At 50.6% G+C, this 21,365-nt stretch overlaps 1 protein-coding gene across 3 annotated transcripts in view; it reads left to right on the forward strand.

Annotated features, from left to right (window-relative positions):
* Positions 1 to 18,773, forward strand: part of MAP2K3 (mitogen-activated protein kinase kinase 3) — a 52,865-nt gene extending 34,092 nt beyond the window's left edge. For 2 of the 3 annotated variants that reach the window (XM_032782958.2, XM_032782957.2), the window contains exons 5-13: positions 5,445 to 5,558; positions 6,444 to 6,563; positions 7,140 to 7,256; positions 7,575 to 7,626; positions 8,851 to 8,978; positions 9,901 to 9,978; positions 13,499 to 13,638; positions 15,170 to 15,215; positions 15,698 to 18,773. In XM_032782958.2, coding sequence (XP_032638849.1) covers positions 5,445 to 5,558; positions 6,444 to 6,563; positions 7,140 to 7,256; positions 7,575 to 7,626; positions 8,851 to 8,978; positions 9,901 to 9,978; positions 13,499 to 13,638; positions 15,170 to 15,215; positions 15,698 to 15,781 — 879 coding nt within the window. In that variant the 3' untranslated portion in view covers positions 15,782 to 18,773. The remainder of the gene's footprint in view (positions 1 to 5,444; positions 5,559 to 6,443; positions 6,564 to 7,139; positions 7,257 to 7,574; positions 7,627 to 8,850; positions 8,979 to 9,900; positions 9,979 to 13,498; positions 13,639 to 15,169; positions 15,216 to 15,697) is intronic. The other variant, XM_032782959.2, reaches the window with a different exon arrangement.
* The last annotated feature ends 2,592 nt before the right edge of the window (positions 18,774 to 21,365 follow it).

Consider the following 21,365-nt stretch of genomic DNA (forward strand, 5'->3'; position numbering starts at 1 on the left):
TAGCATTATGGGATAGAGAAAGTTGCATGCTTGGAACTTGACCCTTAGCTTCCAGAGATCTCTGGGCGAGTCGTGTCTATCACACAACACTTTGCAAAACTTTCCCAGAGGACGCTGCACTTTGTATTGATGCAAGCGACGTACCAGCTGCGGTGGCTGAATGCCGACGTCACTTGCGTTGACCAAAGTTTGCTGTGTAGGCGTGGCCTTCCTTGGTTAGATCACTTTAGGATCCTGCAGGATAGAAAGTCTTGTGGTGGGTGTGCAAAGCTATTGTGCTTCTGGAACAAATCCATGCGCTGCAGAGAACAGGCACAATCCCCCATTTGCAGGGCTGGGGTTACAACCCTGATCTCTTGGCCCCCATGCCACAGGCATGGGCTGCTGCTTGAGCAAGCAGAAATCTCCCTCCTTTGGTAATAGTAGCAGGGCCCTTATCCTCTCTGTGGCTACAGGGCAAAGTGGCATGTCATGTGGCTTGCTTCAGTGCCTGCCTGATCACTGGGCCAATGGACTGCACTGAAGCCTTGTGTGAGGGAATGAGCTTCCCTAGCTGTGTGAAGCACTGTGCAGCTGAAGGGCAGAAGGTGACCTCGCCGAGAGGTGAAGGACCCTTCCTCCAGTGTGCAGAGCTCCAGTGAGTCAGAGTGAGCTCCATGCACTCTCACTAACAAAGACCCACTTGTGATGTTAATTCCCAGGGCTGTTCATTGCAGGTCTCTAAAGAGAAGCCATACCTGGGTCTCGGACGGCGCCATAACCCTTCCGTGACTCCATGCCTTTCCTCCCCCGTCTCCCTTGGATTTACCCTGCGATGCCTAGCGATCTAATGAAAAACACCAGCTGGAAATAGCTGTTGCCTCTGCTCGTTCGGTCTCTTGTTACGGGGCCTCCTGGGGCCATGTCAGGCTGTTTGCAGGGGGGCTAAAAATAGTGCCTTGGAGGAGAGCTGTAACTAGCTGCTTACCTTCCATCCTGGGCAGGTGGCAAGTCAGATAAGATCTGGATCTTCAGCCCTCCATGCAGGGGGAATGGGAAGCCTGCGCTCATTCCCACAAAATGGCCCAATTGCCTTTGTTTGAGTGGCCGTTTGGTAATAGGCATATTAATAGTCTTTGAGGCGCAGGAGGAGAAAGCGAGGCTTTGTAGCAGCCTGGCATTGCAGTGCTCTATGGGGGATGGAGCTCAGGGGAAGGAAGCTCTGCCCGCTGGTCTGTTTCCTTGCCCTGTGGCTCTCCAAGCCGTCCCAGTGCGGAGCTGCACGTTGCCTCCCTACCTTGAGGGATACTAGATGCCGCTGAGCTTGCAGCATACATGCCGCTTGCCACCTCATTTTAATTAAACAAGTGACAGAACTGGCTGGCCAGAAACGTCTCCTCCCTCTCCAGCAGGTGCATGCAGCCTCTTTTCCCTCAGGCTGCTGTGCTGTGGTGTGAACGTCTCCACAGGCCCTTGACTTCCCCTTTGTGTGCAGGAGTCTTGTTCTGGCTCCCTGTGACGCAGGGACTTTTGTGCTCCCTGCACATCAGACTGGAGCAGCATGGGGCAGGGAGGCAGCCTGGGCAGAGAGGGAGCATTGAGGAACCTGCAATTGTGCCTTGAAACCCAGCCATAGTCCACTGTATCTTTGCAACCCATAAATATGTGCATTGTGGCCCCTGTGTGAACCCTAAACCAGCCCTGTCAGGCATTGGCAGAGCAGTGTGGAGGGGATTAGTGCCCCTGCACCCGGGCGGGTGGGAACTCAGATCATGGCAAGCAGCGGGAAGGGTGATCCTGGCAACTCCATCGACCCTTCATGGGGCAGGAGCTGCTGCCTTTTGGAAGTGGTTCATGCAAATGCCCGAATAAAAGAATAAACTGGAGCGCTCGGTGAATGTCTGTTCCGGAGGCAGCACAGACGCCCTCTTGGGAACTGAGAGTCTGCTGCTGCACGCTTCGTCTGCTGGCATCTACGGGAGGCAGCCCCTTTGGGTAATGATTTGCACGGGTCTCTGGTCAGCCTAACTCTGCTTGCTGGCCTGCCCCCTGCCCTAGCCAGCTCCTTCCAGGATGTGCTGTACTGCAGGGGAAGCGGCTGGCGTCTTCCTGTGCTGGGCAGTGCATGCCTTATGGCTGAGCTCAGGCGTGGAACTCCCCTGCTTCCTGGACCATATGGGGGCCAGAGACATCTGGCTTTAGTGGACGGTGTTGAGAGTTAAAAGGCAACGTGTGGCAGAGTTCTCCCCTGACCATTACATGGCCTGGTGGCTAATGCAGAGAGGGATCTTTAGGGCCAGATGCCCACTGGCTGCCTGTCTTCAGCACAAAGCACTGTTCCCCCTCCGCTCTGGGTGTAACCTGCTGGCGTAGTTTCTGGAGCAGAGTCCTCTCTTGTGCAACAAATGTCTTACCTTACCCGCCCTTCCTCACAGCTTAGCTTTGACTCCTGTGTAAATAGTTGATTTCCTGAAGACCAAAGCAAAACTAGGGGCCATTCCAATCTTGCCTTGCAAAAGGAGGGCTGCAGCTGGCTGGGCGGAGTGCTCGTAGCTTCCTCGCACAATTCTCGGGGTGAGGCACAGATTGGTCTTTGTTGCGCTGAATGGGGGTGCGAATAAATCTTGGGGGAGTAGCCCATGATTACGTAGGGGAAGAAGGATAATGTAGTGGATGGAGCTGTGGGTTGGGCTCGAGATGGGATCAGCATGGGCACATGCTCCCTGTGTGACCTTGGGTGAGTCACTTAATCTACCCTGAGTCTCTCCGTTCCCTGTCTGTTAAATGGGGCTTGCACATCCTTACCTCACTGGGGTGTCACAAGGATAAAATCCATTCACGGTTGTCCGGTGCACAGATGCCAGGGGACGATGGCTGTATCTAGATGGAAGGTAGGGAGAGCCCTGGAGTGAGTGAAGACGGTACTCTGCCGTTGCCAGAAGCCATGCAAGTGTCCTCCTTCACCAGCTATGCTCCCCTGTTTAAATTCCTCTGTGCCTTGTAGCAAGAGCTGTAATGTAACAAACTTGATGATACAAAGAGCAGAAGGGGGCATCAGCCCTTTCTGCTCCTCACTGTGTATGAAGATGGCTGGAAAGGTGTGTGTTAAAAAATCTCAACCCTTAGAAATATCAGGAACATCAATTCTAGCCTTCATCTCTTTGAAGGAAGCACTGTTGAGTGACTCTCAGATCTGTGGGAAGCTATCCCAGCCCGGGACAGAAGGGATGAGTGGAGTTGACTTTCTTTTAGGTGTTAAATGCAACAAAGTTAAACAGTCTCAATTAAAATCCCCTCCTTGATTAACCAGCTTTCACTTCATTGGTATGAGGGACATTACAGGAATTGCTAGACTGGATCAGACCATGTGGTCCAGGAACTTGGATCCAACAATAGCCAGTAGCAGTCGTTTCAGAGGAAGGTACAGGAGGCAGTAGTGGGATAACTTGCCCCCAGGGAAGTCTGTCCCTAACCCCAATTAGTTAGAGGTTGGTTTATGCCGTGAAATCTGTTTAGAGCTTTCTAGCCCTCATAGGGTTTTTTAATCCGTATTGTTCTCTCTGTGTGCTCTTGTTATCCATCTCCAATCTTCTTTTGATTCCTGACAGCCTTGCTAGTTCTCCAGCTGTCCAAAGTCTCCTAGAGTAGACAAAATTGCAGTTTCCGAGGCATCAACAACAAGATGACTATTAATGTTTTTTTGGGGAGGTGAGGGAAGAATCACCTTTCAGGCTGTCCTGCCTAAGAAGTGTAAATAAGGCAGAAGTCCCTTTTCCCTAGTTCCAGTTGCCTTGAATATATGGGGTTATACACAGATAACAATGCATTGTTCCTTTAAAACCAAGGATTTCAGTATGTCTTAGGGCCGGAGAGTCAACATTTTCTCTCTCCCATTGGTTCACCCAACTAGAAAAACTTGGGTCCACGATCAGCACCGAATGACATTCCTTCTGCGTCCCTAGGTTCATGTCAGTTTAAAGCGGCAGAAAGTGGAAGATCTCTTGGATAGCTGCGATGCGCGTGCCTGTTAAGGTTCCCTAAAGGTCTATTGATTTGAGCTTCTGTAGCAGTACATTTGCTGCCTGGCTGGAGTCTGAAAAGTTTGCAAAGCAGAATGGAGCAGGGGATGGACAGGCTTAGAGAGTTCCCTAGTTCCCAAGGTTGCTGGAGGTCACACTTGGGTCACAGCTGCACCCAAGGGTGACATCTGGCTTCCCCATATTTCCTGTGGAATGCAAGATGGTACAGGATAGAGTGGGCCCAGCATTCTTCTCAGGTTTGCTGCTTATTCAGCCACTATAGAAATAGCCTTGCACCAGTAATTCTGATACTGAGAAGTGTGTGTGGAGGAACTGACAGCATTAGCTGCAGTTTGCTGTGGCTTAAGGGATAAAATACTGGGCTCTGATTGCCAAGTGTTTGTGGAGCATTGGGCTTCATACAGGTCCTGAGGAGGAGGGCAGGAAGGATTCTGCTTTCCCATCTTAGCTGTTATCTCAGACATGAGGCTGGGAAAATATACAGTACCCAGGCTTCTGTAACAACCAGCATATGGCTTTGTTAGTCAGACACAGTATGTGTCTCCCTGCGTCAGGGCGGCTGCAGAGTTCACCTGAGGTGGCGCCAGTGTGTGTTTACTTGATTTCACATGCTTGAGCAAAGCCTCTTAGTGAGACCATGGTGCGGAAGCACTTGGTGGAGGTGAAGCGTGACCCAGCCTAGGCCACCACTTCATTGATTGCAGCTAGCACCTAGTGTGACTATGGACTCGTGCTAGGAGATTGTCAGATGTGGATACATTTCAATAACTTAGGACTCGGCCAACTTCACAGGGGTCTGGTGGGAGGAGGCGCTTTGATGCCCTGAATTCAGACTTCAGTTCAGCCCACTGGATGCTGTTAGCCCTAAGCCGGTCTTCTCTTTGCATGATAGCATCTCCTGTGCAGTGGCAACAGGTATGGAACAGGTCTAGACAGAATGGTGCTGGGTTTCCAGCATGGTTGGGCATGTCCAGTGGAAGCTCCACAGGGTTTCTTCTCTTATTCGCTAGGAAAGTTGTGGTGGAACAAATGAAAGGTGGGCTAATTAACTGCCCTTGCCTGGGGGATGTGAAGTTGTTCGTCTGACCTACTTACAGACACAGCGGTCAGTGGGGATGAAACATGGGACCAAAATTATAGTGAGCCAAAGAAGTAACTTCACTCGCTGTGTGTATTTAGCAGGCTGTTACAGTCCTGTGGGCCACCTCTAGCAGGAGTCATGACTGAACTACACCAGTGTGTTACGGTCTCATCAAAGTGAATGTCTGGGGTGGATGCTTCAGGTCAAGGCTTGGTTCTGTGGTTGGTGTCCATTTTTGTGTGTGGTGGTGCGGGGCGGGGATTGTAGGTCCTCCGCTCTTTGTCGTGTTTCGTCCGTCTCCTGTTGGTGCTGTTGAAGACTGTAATGTGTCCTCTCTCCTACAGAACTTTGAAGTGGAGGCCGATGATTTGGTGACGATTTCGGAGCTGGGCCGTGGGGCCTATGGAGTGGTGGAGAAAGTACGGCATGCGCAGAGTGGCACCATCATGGCTGTCAAGGTGAGGACAGCACACTGGGTTCTCCTGCAGGGGAGCTTGAGGATCTAGGGAGCAGCTCCTCTAGCAACCCAGTCTAGCTCCTGTTGGAGCTGATGGAGAGAACCTGAGCGATTCCACTGGCTGTTGGATTGAGCCCCCGTCTCCTTGGGTACCTGGATGTTAATGAGACCCTGCCTAGCTCCGTGTGTGACTCCAGCATTCCATGGGTAGGGCTGGATTTGAGAAATAGCTCAGTGGTTTGAGCATTGGCCTGCTGAACCTAGGATTGTGAGTTCAATCCTTGAGGGGGCCATTTAGGAATCTGGGGAAAAAATCTGTCAGGGATAGTATTTGGTCCTGCTGTGAAGGCAGGGGACTGGACTTGATGACCTTTCAAGGTCCCTTCCAGTCCTACACTTCTATGAATCTATGATTTGAGGAGGCACTTTCTAGGCAAATGGGAAAGCATGAGCAGAACCCACCTTCCTGCAGGACAGGAAGCTCCGAAGCATTTCAAAGCTCAGTGCATGACATCCCAGCCACTTCGTTCATGTCCTCGGTCACTTGGACCTGCTGTGTAGGCCACTTGGATGTCTAATTGCCCGTTCAGGGGCTGGCATGCTTCAGTGCCTGCCACGGAGTCAACCAATGGTAGTGGAGACTCCTATCCCTCAGTGGTACCCACGTACACCACCTGGAAATCTGGGACCTACGCATCTAAATGACGTTAGGTGTGGGTGCAGTTCTGTGCCTCGTCAGCACTGCAGATGCAAGATGAGAGGCCTAGTGAAGATTAGGTTAACAATGGGGCTCTTAGACCTCCCCTTAAGTGCTTGGAGCTTTAAGGTGTCACATGTGGGCCCAAGACCGTAACCGTTGGCTAATGACTTTTTTTTTCTTTTTCAGAGAATCCGAGCGACCGTGAACACTCAGGAGCAGAAGAGATTACTGATGGACTTGGACATCTCCATGAGGACAGTAGACTGCTTCTATACAGTCACCTTCTATGGAGCCCTCTTCCGAGAGGTAACAGGGCATTATTAGGTCTGGCGCGCTCAGGCAGCTCAGGTCTTAACCTGCTTATGGTATAGGGTGAAATGGTTTCTTGAAGAACCCCCTAACCAGCCTCCCCTCGCCATTCTGCATAGGCTGTTTCCGTGGATGGTTAGACTCCAGTGTGGCACAGATCTATCAATTTTGCAGAAGGAGTAGGTCCTAGGCCACCATATTACATCCACAAAGTGCCAAGGAGACTGGGTGGAGGGGTAGTCTCTCTCTCTCCTCCACTGGCCCACCTCCATACTAAGGCTTTGATTCAATGCCCATTGCATCCATGGGGATCTTTCCATCAACCTCAGTGTACTTTGGACCAGGGCCTAAAGGTATCTGAGTGCAGCTTTGGCCCATGTGTCTTCATCCTGCCCATGCCCCAGGCAGACATGATGCTCTGATACAGAAGGAGGTGCTGTGTACAACAGCAGCTTACAGGTTTGCCTGCATCAAAAGAGTAAGGACTGGCACCTTCATTTGATCTCAGGATGATTCTGTGCAAGGAAATTCCTCCTCCTCCTCTTCCTCATGAACTGCTTCTCTCCTCATTAGGGCGATGTGTGGATCTGCATGGAGCTGATGGACACCTCTCTGGATAAATTCTACAAGAAGGTGCTGGAGAAGAAGAAGACGATCCCTGAGGATATCCTCGGAAAGATCGCTGTGTCTGTGAGTGGCTGACTTTTGATCGGAAAATGCCGTGTGGTGTCCTTCAGTCCTATCCTTCTGCCGACCCCACCTTTGACTCTGGAAGCTTGCACTGCCCCAGGGCTTGGCACTGACGCATGCTGCACAGGTTCTAAGCGTTATGATGTGCATATGTACGCATGGAGACCACGTGTTGCTGACGCTGTTGCCCTGAAGCTAATGGCACAAGCCACGTGTTCGAACACATACTCGTTTAGAAGCTCGTGGCGGTTTTGCTATGAAAGGCTGACAGTGTGAGGTTCAGTGTGTCTAACGAGCTCTTTCTCTTCTGATCTCTAGATTGTGCGAGCACTGGAGCATTTGCACAGTAAACTGTCAGTGATTCACAGAGGTAGGTGCTGGGTGACTAGAATGACCTGCCTGCACAATTCTCTCAATCCATCTTAGAAGGGCACAAATCCTGTAGGATGCTGGGTGTGCCTGGCTCCTGGATTCATTTTGCAGAATCTTGAGACATGCTTCAAACCTAAGGGCCTGACCCTGAGGGATGTTTGGCATCCATGACTCATTGAAGTTGTTCCTTATAACTAAGGCTGTGGGTCTGTCACGGAATTCACAAATTCCGTGACCTCTGTGACTTTTGCAACAGCTGGTGCTGGCTCAGGGCCTGCTTGAGCCCCCAGCCCCAGAAGGGGTCCTGGGCCGCGTGCCGCTTCCCCCACCCCCCCTAGCACCAGCAGGGGTCCTGGGCCACATGCTGCCCCCCCCACACACACACTCCAGCACCAGTAGGGGTCCTGCGCTATGCGCTGCTGCCGTGCCCCCTCCAGCACAAGCAGGGGTCCCAGGCCACCTCCCTCCTCCCCAGCATCCCTAGTGCCCCCAGACCAACCCCTGGCCCACATTTTCATTAGGAGAATATAGTAAAAGCCATGGACGGGTCACGGGCTGTGAATTTTTGTTTACTGTCCGTGAATTTTACTCAAAATACCCATGACTAAAACATAGTCTTACTTCTAACCCACCGTGTGATTCTGGGCCTTTTGTCCTTTTCAGCTTGAATGTGTAACAATTTCATTTCCACATACTTCCCACTCGCATAACCTCAGCTCCTGAATAATGAGCATAACTTGCAGACTGTTAGAAAAATCCCCTCAAATTCCTTGCAGCTGGCCGGGGGCTGAAGGATGAACTCATGGCTAAAACTCGGGGACTGGCAATCAGGAGACTTAGGTCCTCTTCCTTGCTCTGCTGCAGCAGAGGCATAACCTTGGGCACTTAATCCATCTGCGTTTCAGGTTCTGCATCAGAGGAGATATGTCTGCTGCCTAAGGAGGTAGAGGCTTAGCTCATTGTTAAGGTGCCGTAGAAGTTAAAAGCATACTAAAAATAAGAGCATGTAGTATTAAAATCCAGGATCAGTGGGGCTTTTGGCTTCTGGTCTTGTTTCCTTTGGCTTATCCTCTCTCCCTTGAGTCAGCCAGGATTCCCTGCAAAGTCTCTACCAGATAGGAACATTGACTTCCTGGTTTTAAGCCGCCTTAACTCTGTAGCCCACTTCTTTGTGCTTTCTGAATTGAAGGCATAATCTGCTCCCTCTCTGTAATCCTGTTAGATGTGAAGCCTTCCAACGTTCTCATTAACAAGGAGGGGCATGTGAAAATGTGCGACTTTGGAATCAGTGGCTACTTGGTGGACTCCGTTGCTAAGACGATGGACGCTGGCTGTAAACCCTACATGGCTGTAAGTGTGTGTGGATGCGTAATCTGGTCTGACATCTTGAGCCTGCATTCTGCCTTGGATCACCTGGGGGTGGGTCTGTCCCCTCCCGAGCTCCTAATTTTAAGTCGGAACAGAATAGGGTAGTTTGAAAACGAACCACCTGCACACTCCCCTTGGCCTGTCTTGAAATCGAATGTTCTCTGGGGGCCCTGCTTCAGCAAAGCACTTGGTTTAACTTGAAGCATGTAATTGGCCCTGCTCAAGTCACTGCACATCTGTATAACGGAGTCAGCCCGGTTACTCGCGTAGTTAAGCATGGGCTTTCTTGGATTGGGCACCAAGCGTTGTCACTGTAACCCAGGCTGCTCCCCTGCCATCTTCTGTCCTCCAAATAGCACAGGGAATCGTCTTACCAGCCTGACTATTGGCAGAAGGTGCCTGCTGGCTAGCTGCCGCCTCAATGGCGAGACACTTAGTTTGCTGACATTTCTACTTACTGAGCTAATCAGGATTGTTCCACTGCTTGCCTTGTCCTCCCAGCGCCCTGCCCAGCGTTATCCACCTGTTGCTGTCCTGTTATCTGTGCAGACTGTACATTCCTGGGGGCAGGAATTGTCCTTTTCTCAGATGGGTGCTAGCACCAGGAGGGCCACCATAACTGATAATAGTGGCAATTGCAGTAGCAGCCATTTCTGGGAGTTGGAATGTGGGGAAAGAACAGAATTAACATGGGTCAGGCTGATCAAGACATTGCTGTGATCAGTCACGTTTACAGGTAACCTTTTCTCGGAGGAGCCTATACGCTAACATCAGCCCATGGGGAGCCCACCCAGGCTGGGTTTCGTAGTCCAGAATATACGCTGGCAGGTGTCTGTCCGTCCATCAGTCTTCGACATTGGGCAAATGAGATTGAGTTGCAGTAACTTCCATCTTGTGGTTACAGCCCGAGAGGATAAACCCGGAACTGAACCAGAAGGGCTACAACGTGAAGTCCGATGTGTGGAGTCTAGGAATCACAATGGTAATGGTGCTCACGCTCTGTGGTCTGTGCGACCAGGCTGGGGAGGGTGGGCCTAACTTCTGGTCAGGCTTTGAGCGGTTTGGAAATGGCCACCCCAGGAGGATACATTCCAACAGAGGTCAAATCCTAAGGCCAGTTCCTGTTCACATCTGTGGGAGCATGACAGAATAAAGACACAGGGCCTCGGGGTCTGTCCCTCAACATACCGCCGTTCTCCTTGCGTTCCCCGGGACAGCTGTTCTGCTGCCTGGGGCTGTGGTTTTCACAGTATCAGGTTTGGTCCAAGCCACTCCCTGCTCCAGAGGGGCTTAAATCCCTTGGCAAGCAAATGAAAATGTCAGGCTGGGCTGTTGGCTTCCCAGGGTGTTGGGTCCAGACTGGCTCTGCCGATGAAGAGGGTGCTCGTACTTCTTGTGAGAAACCAGAAGTCCAGGCTCTTAACACTGTATTTACGGCCCTGCTGACCATCCAGCTTCCCTCTTGTGCCAGTCGGGGGCGTGGTCTCCGTAACTGGTTACAAGGAATGTGATTCAGTTTGTACCTAAGCAGCAACCTTTCTGCTAGCGCAGCTGTGCCTGACCTGTGTAGCAGTGCATTCTGGGAATATCTGGGCAAGTCATGCCATAGTGCCTGGAGAACATGCACGCAGAGCAGCAGGTGGGTCAATGCGATGTAGGATATCCCACTGCACAGAGAGCTGGGAGAAGGAGGGCCAGCCAAACCAGTTACAGAAAGCACAGCTTTTGGGATCTGGGTGTTGCAAGAAATGAGTTGCAGTAGCTGGGGAGGGTGGGGAATACACCGCTCTCATGATGCGTGGACACAGGGAATGTTTCAAGCCAGCTACACTCAGCGGTGGCTCCAGGCACCAGCGCTCCAAGCGCATGCCTGGAGCAGTAAGCCATTGGGGGCGGCCTGCTGGTCCCTGCGAGGGCGGCACGCTTGCGGGAAGTCCCTGGTCCCACGGATTCAGAGGCAATTCGGCAGTGGGTACGCCGAAGCCACAAGACTGGTGGACCTCCTGCAGGCAAGTCGCCAAATCCGCGGGACTGGGGACTTCCCACAGGCAAGTCACTGAAGGCAGTCTGCCTGCCGTGCTTGGGGCGGCAAAAAAGCTAGAGCTGCCCCTGGCTACGCTGCTAACATCCGAGTCAGTGGTGGCTTAGGGTAGCTTATCTACCAAGAGTAAGAAGCTGGTGTTTCAGTGAGCATCCAGAGCCTTCTGGCACCAATGGACGAAGGAAATCCTGGTTCTTGGCTCAAAGAAGTTAAAGCCTGGGAAATGTTTTCTCCTCTTCCAGGAAATGGAGAGGCTGAGTGGGTAGAATTTTTTTTTAGGATTTCCCCTAAGCTTTTAACTGAGACATTCATGAAGTTGGTTTGTGCATGCTGCAAAGAACTGCCTTCGCAAATGTTCTCTTCCCCAGCCGTCCACTTCTCTACCCCTGCAAAAGCAACCTCCAACACTTGCCCGTTCTTCCTGTTTGAATTTGCATCCAGCCTGGAGCTGAGCTGAGCTGATTGGACACCTGCGCAGCAGCCTGGAAATGTGATCATGCTTCAGTTTTCCTCCCAAAATGCAGGAAGCTGTACGATGAGCGATTGTGTGAATGAGGAAATCTATCAGCTTATTTAAAAGCTAGAGTGAGGGCTCCACTGAAATGCTGCCAGCAGGCAGCTGATTTTCACCCCAACCTGTGTGATTCTTACTAATGTCTTCCTCTGGGTTGGCTTCCTGTTTTTGTAACCTAGTGGGCTTGATGACTTCAGCCCAGCATGTTTTCAGGACTGCTGGCTAGTACCAAATAGGGTCTTTTCGTGGGTGGGTTGCACACAGTTTTCCAGCAGCTAGAATCCGAATTCAGACTGATCACCAATCACGAGACCAAAGCCTCCTGGGGCTGCTGCGGGGTGTCAGAGAGCTCATTGAGGCTCCTTCCTGCCTTCCCATCCTGGCATATGCCAGGCAGTCAGTGACTCTGCCAGCAGGTAACAGTGCATGTCTGAGGGCAGGAGTGAATCCTCTGTAACACGGTGCCATCCCTCGCTGCCCCTTGCAGCACTACATAGAATTTTTATGGGGCAACTCCCATGGTAGTAGTTAAGGGCATAAACAGCAGAAGCTGAACTTAGCACAGTTTGCGTCGGGCCGAGAAGCTGGCTAGACTCTGGCATCTACGCATTCCAAGCCCTTCCAGAGCTTGCTGTGCCACTGGCCTGCAGAGTTCTCCCTCAGGAGCCAACCGCACAAGCCCCCTAACTGATCTTAGCTACCGAGACAGGGTGTGGGGTGATGCACCTTTAAGATACAGCTGCGGCTGTGGACCCGGAGAAGGAGCAGCGAAGCTGTCCAGAGATGTGGGAGAACTTGCAGTCAAGGGGAGAGGAGGAAGGCTGAGTGCTTAGGTCTGAAAGAAGAGCTGGAGGGCAGTAAGCATGTGGGGAGTACTCGGCGCTGATCAATCCCTTCTGTTCCTATTGTCCCTCCTTTGCACGAGCTCCAAGTTCCCATCAGACTTAAAAGAAAAAAAGCCTCTGGAACGTGCACCCGCAGGAGGCTGGAGATTTTTGTTGGATTTGACGAGGCAGCCTGACTTTGACCAAGAACCTTGGAAATTATGCAGGCCAGGATAGAGGTGGTTGAATCTCCTGATACTGGGCATAAGCCCATCACTAAATAAAGATCCTTTCTCTACGTGACCAGCATTACATGATGCCTCTGGGTACCTGGTAGGATTTTGCCTGCCTCTGAAACATGCAGCAAAGGCTGGTGGTAGAATAAAGATAGCAGGTTTGGTGGAATCATGGTCCAAGCTGGCATAGCCAATTCTCTGCTAACTAATTCTCTTCCACTGGCTTTCCTATTCCATGGGCATGTCTTTTTTTGTGTGGTAATATTCCCTGTGGGGATTAGTGTAAACTTAGGAGGGTGTTAGGAATCTTAAAAGATGCCCATGTGATGGACATGTTGAAAAAGGGCAGAATAATACTGAAGGGACACCTGCAAAGCAACTCAGAAATGCCTCTTATTTTTCATGGAGAACATTTTTAAAACAAATCCCTTTTTTTCAGAATTTCTTAGGAGAATATATAATATGTAGGTGAGAAGCCAAAAACTGGGGGAAAAAATTGGAGTTGTGGAAAAGCATTTTAGCTTCTGGTTTCTTTCTTTCTTTTTTTTTTTTTTTTTTGTTTTTAATGGAAAACTGGAATGTTTTGGCAGGAAATGTTCACTTTGGTCAGAGTTTTCATTTAAAAGCGTCACTGTTTTTTCACTGAAACAGTATTAACTGCCAGTGCCGAGTTGGTCCTGTCGGCCTGAAGCTGATACATGCTGTATTGCTGTCATGTCTAGGAACCTGAGTCATGGCCCAGGCCCCCTTGTGTTAGGCGCAGTACAAAGCCGGTCCCTACCCCAGAGAATTATCTAAGTACTATGATGCTGCAGAGCAGTCTGAGGACAGGGACATGCAGTATAGTCAGTTCCTCATGGCTGCCTTTTTTCCTCCCTTCCCTCTAGATCGAGATGGCCATTCTCCGCTTCCCCTACGAATCCTGGGGCACCCCCTTCCAGCAACTCAAGCAAGTAGTAGAGGAGCCTTCGCCCCAGCTCCCTGCGGATCGCTTCTCAAAGGAGTTTGTGGACTTCACGGCACAGTGGTGAGTGTCTGAACTGAACCCCATCAGTCTCCTGTCTGAGCCTACAGAGGTTTCCCAGTGCCGAGTGCTGGTCTCCTGTATCAAAGCACAAGACTTACCTTTACTTTGCCTCGGGACCCCCTGTAAATCTTTCTTTCCTGTCCCCTCATCTCGAATCACCACCCTCCTGCAATCTGTGCTGCAAACGCTCCACAGATCGGTTTGGTTTCCTGCCCCGATTCAGCTGGGCTGGCTGAAAAGAAGCAGATTTCTCTTCCACTCTGTGTGGTTCACTCTTGGAATTTCTGTGATGACTTGTTCAGCTGCAGAAACTCAACCCAGAGCATCCTGGTGCATCTGCTGCCCGACGCTACCTTTGGCTGCCACTTAGAATTGGGTGAAGGTTGATTGGGACTTTAAGAGGATAAAGCACATCTCAGCTGGGCTGTGCTTCACTCACCATTTTAAGCACAACTAGGATCTGCACCGTAGTAGCCTTCGGCTCGTAGCTGGGCCTATGATTCTGGACTAGGTACTGGCATGCGGTATCTGTCCTGTTGGGTGGTACAGTAACTCCCCCGCTTAACGTTGTAGTTCTGTTCCTGAAAAGTGCCACTTGAAGCAAAACGATGTTACACGACTCCAGTTTCCCCATAAGAATTAATGTAAATGGCGGGGTTAAGTTCCAGGGAAATTTTTTTTCTCCAGACAAGACATGATATACATATACAGTATAAGTTTAAACAAAACAAACTATTTAATACTGTATTCACCAATGATGATTGTGAAGCTTGGTTGAGGCGGGGCATAGTGGGGTCAGAGCGTGGGGGCTTGCCCGACTCAGCCTGTCCGGCGCTCCTGCCAGGGAGCGGGGTCGGGGGCTTGCATGCTCCCCAGCTGGAATAAGAGAGTGGGATAAGCCCCTGCGCCCCAACCCTGCTCCCCAGCTGGAATGACAGGTGGGCAGAATGCGGTAAGCTCCAACTCCCCGACCCCGCTCCCCGGCTGGAACGCCAGGCGGGCAGAGCAGGGCAAGCCCGCGCGCCCCGACCCCTCTCCCCAACAGGAGAGCTGGGCGGGTGGAATGAGGCAAGCCAAACAACCTTATAACGGAACATTGCATGACTTTAAACGAGTATATTCTCTAATAGATCAGCAACTTAAGAACGAAACAATGTTAACCAGGACAACTTTAAGTGAGGAGTTGCTGTACCAGACCCGCTCATCTTGGGCATAGCTTGCATGTGCTCTGGCTGTACAAGGTGAAGGGTGAGGTTTTCACGTGACTGATAACCAGGCCAGGAATAAGAACAAGGAGTACTTGTGGCACCTTAGAGACCAACAAATTCGTGTTCGCTTTCTGACAGTGCTTTCCTATTTGCCTGCCTAATTGATTTGTTAGGCTCTTTGGTTCAAAGCCAATACTTGTGTAACCAAGGGGGTGGTTAAAAACTGGTAGTTGCCTGATAGAAAGAAGGGGATGCTGGCTGGCAGTCTCCCACTCCTGGGATGAAGTCACTGTATCATGGACATTTTTTTTTTTCCGTTCCAGCTTAAGGAAGAACCCTGCCGAACGAATGAACTATTTAGAACTTATGGTGAGCGTCGCTTTTTATTCTTTGATTTCACACAGTCTTGGCCTGTAACTAAAGGTAAATGAATAGGGGCTGTAAGAACCCAGATAATCTGCTGACTGGCACAGAGGACGACCTGTAACTCTCACCCATCAGCTGGTTACACTGGCTTCTGCTACCTGTGGTGCAGTGGGGTTGAGTCATCCCCGGTGTCTGACTTTTGTCTTAGAATCTTGCATGTACTTTGAAAGCAGAGGTCACAAAGTGTGAAATGAATCTGTTCAGCTCAGTGTACTACTGAGATTCAGCCCAGGGCCTCAAACATGCTGTCTAAAAGGATCAACGTACCAGCCTTGGGCATTCTTGTTGTATTTGCCTAGGGGTGTAGTTGTGTGGGAAGAGAGCCACCACAATGTATTGCTGAACTTTGTGACTCCTGCCACAATTGTGTTCAGTGTCGTCCTTCCTCATGCCCAAGCTGACCCAATCCTGGTTCTCGTTGGCAGGAACATCCTTTCTTTACCTTGCACAACACCAAAGAGACTGACATGGTCTCCTTTGTGACAGAGATCCTCGGGGAAGACTCCTAACTCACCAGCCTCGCTGCCACGTACGGTCACTTCAAACCAACGTCCTGGCTTCCCTGCACAAGAGAGAATGAGGACTCATGTTCACGGTGGTTTGCACAAATTGCATCTCCCCTGCCTGTGTTCGTCTCCAAGCCAGCCGAGCGTGGGGGCACTCTGGTTTTTATCACCTGTGCGCTGAAAGTTACACAGGAAGGACCTTGGAAATTGACACACATAGTGATCAGTGCCGTTACCGACTAACCCATGGGACCGAGTGGGCTCAGGAGATGATCTGCTGGGGCCAGATATTCCTCCTCAGTTGTCAGGGGAACCAGACTCCTGGTATCTGAGTTGAGGAATCTATGCCTGAGGATGGGGCAGGGGGAGTGTGAAAGTGCCCTCCCCCAATACCATTCTGGTGCGGCAGTGAAGGGTCCAGAGAATATTTGCACTTGCTCTCTCCATTGTGCAGCAGAGCCAAGAGATTCTTCTTGCACTCTCCAGTCTCCTGTCCCTGCCTTTCTGAGGCCTGGAGAGGTGGGGAGGGGGTCTCTTCCTGAGCCACTGGGGGGGCCAGAGGGTGCATGGGCTGCCTCCATCAGAGTTCAGTCTTGTTCTGCCTTCCCTGCCTTGCCCTCCCTGCCCAGTACCCTGGCAGCAGGGATCCCACAGAGCTCTGTTCAGAAAGGGGTCTGTGGAAATCTGTGCACAGCTGCAGTTTGCTGCTGCTTGTGGAAGAGGTGGCGGGGGGTGTCTTGGCTCCAGGATCTAAGAGCGTGGCTCTCCAAGGCTGCTCCGTGGCTGAGGTGCCCCTCCCTTCCCAGAGCTCTCTTGAGGCAAACTCACAAACAGGTCAGGTCACCCTAGACTGTTACAATGACCCCCCTCACCCCTACTCAAAAGCCTGTTCAGACAATCCCAGCTTGTTCTAAGCTCCTGCACCCACGCTACCTGGGTGTCTGGGTTCCTGCCTCGGATCAGTGACCAGCTTCCCCACTCACACCAGCCAGTGCACCCCTGTCCAAACGGACACAGGCTCATGGCATTTGGGGAGAGTATTCCACATGCACCGCTCCCCTCCCCCAATAAACCGGGCTGGGATTGGCTAGGCAGTTAGGCGGCCAGCTCCCACTGGCAGTCAGTGAGTTAGGTGCCAAAATCCCCCCCTCAGGGATGTTTCAGATGTTCATAGAGGCTATGACTTGTCCCCCTTCCCCTCTGCCCCCTGGGGCTGGGCCCTCCCACCTGGAGCTCAAGAACTGACCCAGCACTGTGACTCTTGTTGGTTTCTGAGGTTGCTTTAATACCTACTCGGTCCTGTGTTAACCAAAAACAGACAGACAAACAAACCAATGTAAAGCCAATGATGTGTAGAGGTGGTCTCGGTAATTGTACATTTGATGTGTGTATATATAATGGACTTTGTAACTCATTTCCTAGTTTTAATCAAACTAGCTATAAATTAAACCCTTTCCTTGTGGGAGGAAGCGGGCTCCCCCTTCCTTAACAAATCCACTGTGAAAACCGGATGATGGGTCCCCGCTCCGACAGCCATAGAGGCCTTTGAACCGGCCGGGGAACGGAGGAGTTACCTGACTTCTGCTGTATGTGATCACAGAATGCACATGCCGTATGTGGATGACGTTTTTAAAATGGAATGAATTTTCTGATTTTTTTTTTTTCCTTTCCAATACATATTTTGTGTGTGTTTGTATGTGTGTATATATATATTTTTAAATCACTGATGAACGTACAAATGTATATGTGGTTGGTGAATGCCAGCAACTTTCTGCTTACATTTGGGGTGGCCGGGATGGGTCACAACAAGGCCTAAGAATTGTGGGGCGATTTGGGTTTTGTTGGTAAAAATGCATCTTTTTGACGGAACCTCTTTAAAGACCCCTCTTGGAACTTTGTACGTGGGAGATCTGGCTTTCAGGGTGTAGCTCTATTGACTTGTGCTCTGCCCCTTTATAAATCAGGTGCCCTGAGTTCATGGCTCTTGTAGTTTTGCTCCATAGTCAATCTAAGGGCTTCTCTAGAAGGGGAAATTGATCGGAGTCGTTCCCCTTGTGGAGACTCTATGCTGGAATGAGCCACTTTTTATTTCCTAATAATTAGCGCACTTCCAGAGCAGAGCAATTATTCCAGGGTAAGTTGACTGTACTGGAATAGTGTCCACAGCGGTGGTTTTATTGCAGAACTGCTTATTCTGCAATACCTGTTCTGGTTAATGTCACATTTTAGACCAGCCCTTCCACAACCAGCGCCGTTTATTGCCTGGAGATGGCTAAACCCTGCTCCATTCTGTGGTTCAAGTAAGAAAGTGATTTAACGCTTTCAGCTGCTCCTTCCTCACCCACTCTGCAAACCACCTGGAACTCTAATGAGACTTGTTGTAGATGCAACTCTACAGGCTTGGGACGGCAGCTTTGCTGCTGAGCTGTACAATTGTATTTTTCCTTGTTGGATAATTGGGATTGTTTTATTTTGATTTTGAGTTCTTTTCCCTCCTTTATTCTGTCCTCCCCGGATGTGTGGGGGATTGGTTATCTTTTATTGTGTGGGTTTTGGATGCCTTTCACCTGGCCTGATAAAGCCCTTCCTCTGGTTGGATTCCAACTCTCCTCCTGATGGCATGGTAAGGATTTTCCTTCTGCCTTTGTATGGGGGAATCCCATCTGGGGAGCAAATCTCGCAACCTGTGACTGACATAATGCCTAAGTATTGTTCTGCCTGCCTGCACTGGGAGTAAATCTCGCTCTGGGTTATTTCAGCTTTACTGTTCCAGTATGTGCCCTTGTTTTCTTCCACTCCAAGGCCTTTATTCTTTTATCTCTGTTGCTTTCCCTCCGAGGATTGGTGGAAGAACTCCAAGTAACTGCTTGGAACCCGGTGAGCTTGGCGAGAGAGAGAATTGTTGCTGAGGGAGAAGGCCCTCTCACCTTGTGCTTACGAGAATGGTCTGTAACCATTAACTTGGTCATTGTTTTCAATAAAATAAGCCCCCAAACCAACTTCTCAATCGCTTTTCTTGGAACATCAACACTTGCTCATTCCAGCTGCCCCTAACACTTGTCTGTTTTTTCAGTGTTGGAATTGGTATTGAAATAAATGAAGTGTATTACAGTGATGTCCCATCCTGTTGGAGCCGGGCCTCATGGTGCTAGGTGCTGTACAGACATATGCCCAAGGAGAGCTCCTGCCCCAGAGAATGCAGCCTTAGTTACACATGATAACATAGCCAGGCAACAAATGGGGAAGGTCAGGGCAACAGCGGTGTACACAGTGTGTAGAGGTACTGGTATAAGCAGTGTTGCCTAGTGGATAGAACACTAAAGTGGGATCCAGGAGACCGCTGTTCTGTTCCTGGCCTGCTGAGGGACTATGGGCAGATCATTTTGCCAGTCCTTGCCTCAGTTTCCCCACCTGTGCAGTGAGGATAGTGACACTGACCTGCAGAAAACACTCTGAGAACTATGGCTAACAAGCCCTATGTAAGAGCTAGCCACTATTGTTGCTCGGCAACCAGAGTCCCAGCCTTGTCCCAGCCTGGCAGAATGGAATTTTAAGCCACTTGGAGTAGGACAGAGGTTAAATAGGAAGACTCTGGCTAGATTGTTTTTAGCAGAGTGCGGCCCTACACCAGCTAGCAGGGATTCTCATGGCTTTTGATTGGTATTGTGATAGTGCCTGGGGCCCTGCTGTACCAACATCGCACAGTCCCTGCCCTGAAGAGCAGGCAGCCTAAATTCTGTCCTCCAGAGCCGAGGGCATCTGTGTGTTTCAGTTCTGTAGCTATCCAAACACCTGTTAATTTGAGGTACAGTGGGTTTTAATACCTCCACTTGCCCAGGGTTATTGCATGCCCCAAATGCTCTGTATCAGACACCTACTGCCAACACCCGTCCATGCACTTAGTCTCTGGCCACCCATATCAGCACTGCAGACGCTGTGTGGAAACAGCGCCGGAGCGTGTTTAGTTTTAACCTAGTGAGCCAGCATGGCTATGAATAAAAAAAAATCAGTAGTGGATGGAGCTTAATGTGCCGAATCTTCTGAAAAGTACCCTTGGGGTGAGGTCAAGTTGACAAAGAAGATGGACACAGTAGTCTTTGGAGGAAGCCAGGAGCAAATGCTGTACTTAACTTTGTCATTTAACTCTTAGGCAGTGGTGGAGGATTCACCCCCTTCCAACCCGTGAGCTGCTCAGAGGCAGGGATTGGTCATTAGAACACAGATCTAAGAGGCTTGGTTTTTTCAATAGGCTGTGAGAATAGGACTCCTGCCTGATCCCCTTGGCTACCCTTGAACAACTGTATAGCAACTCTGGGACTAATCACCCACTTTCTAACTTGCCCTTCTCTAGTGGGAATGTTGTTTGAATTTTCCAGTTGCCTTGCGGGATGAGTGTTCAGCTGATGTTGACTTAAATTTGGGGTTTGTTTCATGGGCGGCAGGTGCACCCCCTGTTGGAGGAGGCTAGTCCCCTGCCTGAGGCCCTGGCCCACTGGAGCCAGAATAGCCCCAAGCCCTCCATCGCGGCACAAGTTGCTCCTGGGTGCTAGCCACCCCAAGCTTTGGGTTGCCAGCCCGAGCCAAGCTCCCGGCGGCTTTGGGGAAGAGGTGGAGCCATGGCTTGGGTTTGGGGAGGCTTAGCCTCCCCTGGCCTATTATACTCCCCACCCAAGATCTGTTTTTGTGGCTTCTCACAGGGCCTCTGTCCTTCCTTGGCCCTCTAGCGCTGATCTTCTGCTTTCATCAGACCTTCCCTTGCCCGTGAGGAGGGATGGGCTTCAGTTTAAAGCTGGCCGAAGGAAGGAGAACAGGATTTTCCTAGCTCTGGGAGCCCACTGTGCCTATTTACCCATTTGTGAAATAGGGCCAGTTCATGGAACGGATCCCTGACCTGACAATGTCCCACAAGATGCGATGTGCGCTGGAGGTTATTAAAAGGCACAGACAGACGGCTTATTTCACACTCTAGCACTAACAAGAGCTCTATCAAGATGTCCTGTTGGAACATTCACTGCTGTGCAGCGTTTTTTCTTTAAATCTAAGGCAGCTGTAAAATAACTGGTTCCTTATTTGTATGACAATAGCAGGGAGAGGGCCTAAACAAGACCAGGACATTATTGTGCTAGGCACAGATGCCTACTAACAGCTTGCAAGCTCCTTAGAGCAGGGTCTAACTAGTCAGGACAGACAGGTGAAGTGACTTGCCAAAAGTGACACAGCCCAACAGTGGCAGAGTGGGGAATAAACCCCTCCCCCCTGGTCTCTTGACTCCTGCTCCATTGCCCTGTCTGCTGCCCGACTCTGCCTCTCATGCCCCACAAAGCCAAGTTTATGACTGTTGTTGCAACGTCCCTGGAGATTCCTCATCGGATCCCATGCTGCAGGGGCCTTCCCTCATTCCACAGGGAGATGTGGCAGTTCAGGCAAACATTGCTGAAATTCTAATGTAAGTGGGGAGAGGCACAGTCTATAAACAGTTGGGGAAACCCTAACCTGATCTTTTTGGGAAGATCTGGGGTTTGGGGTGGAGCTCACAGATGACCCTTGCCTACATGCTGGGCTCCTAGCGATGGTTCTGGATCTGACC

This window comes from Chelonoidis abingdonii, chromosome 9, assembly GCF_003597395.2.
Source record: "Chelonoidis abingdonii isolate Lonesome George chromosome 9, CheloAbing_2.0, whole genome shotgun sequence".
NCBI classification, from domain to species: domain Eukaryota; kingdom Metazoa; phylum Chordata; order Testudines; family Testudinidae; genus Chelonoidis; species Chelonoidis abingdonii.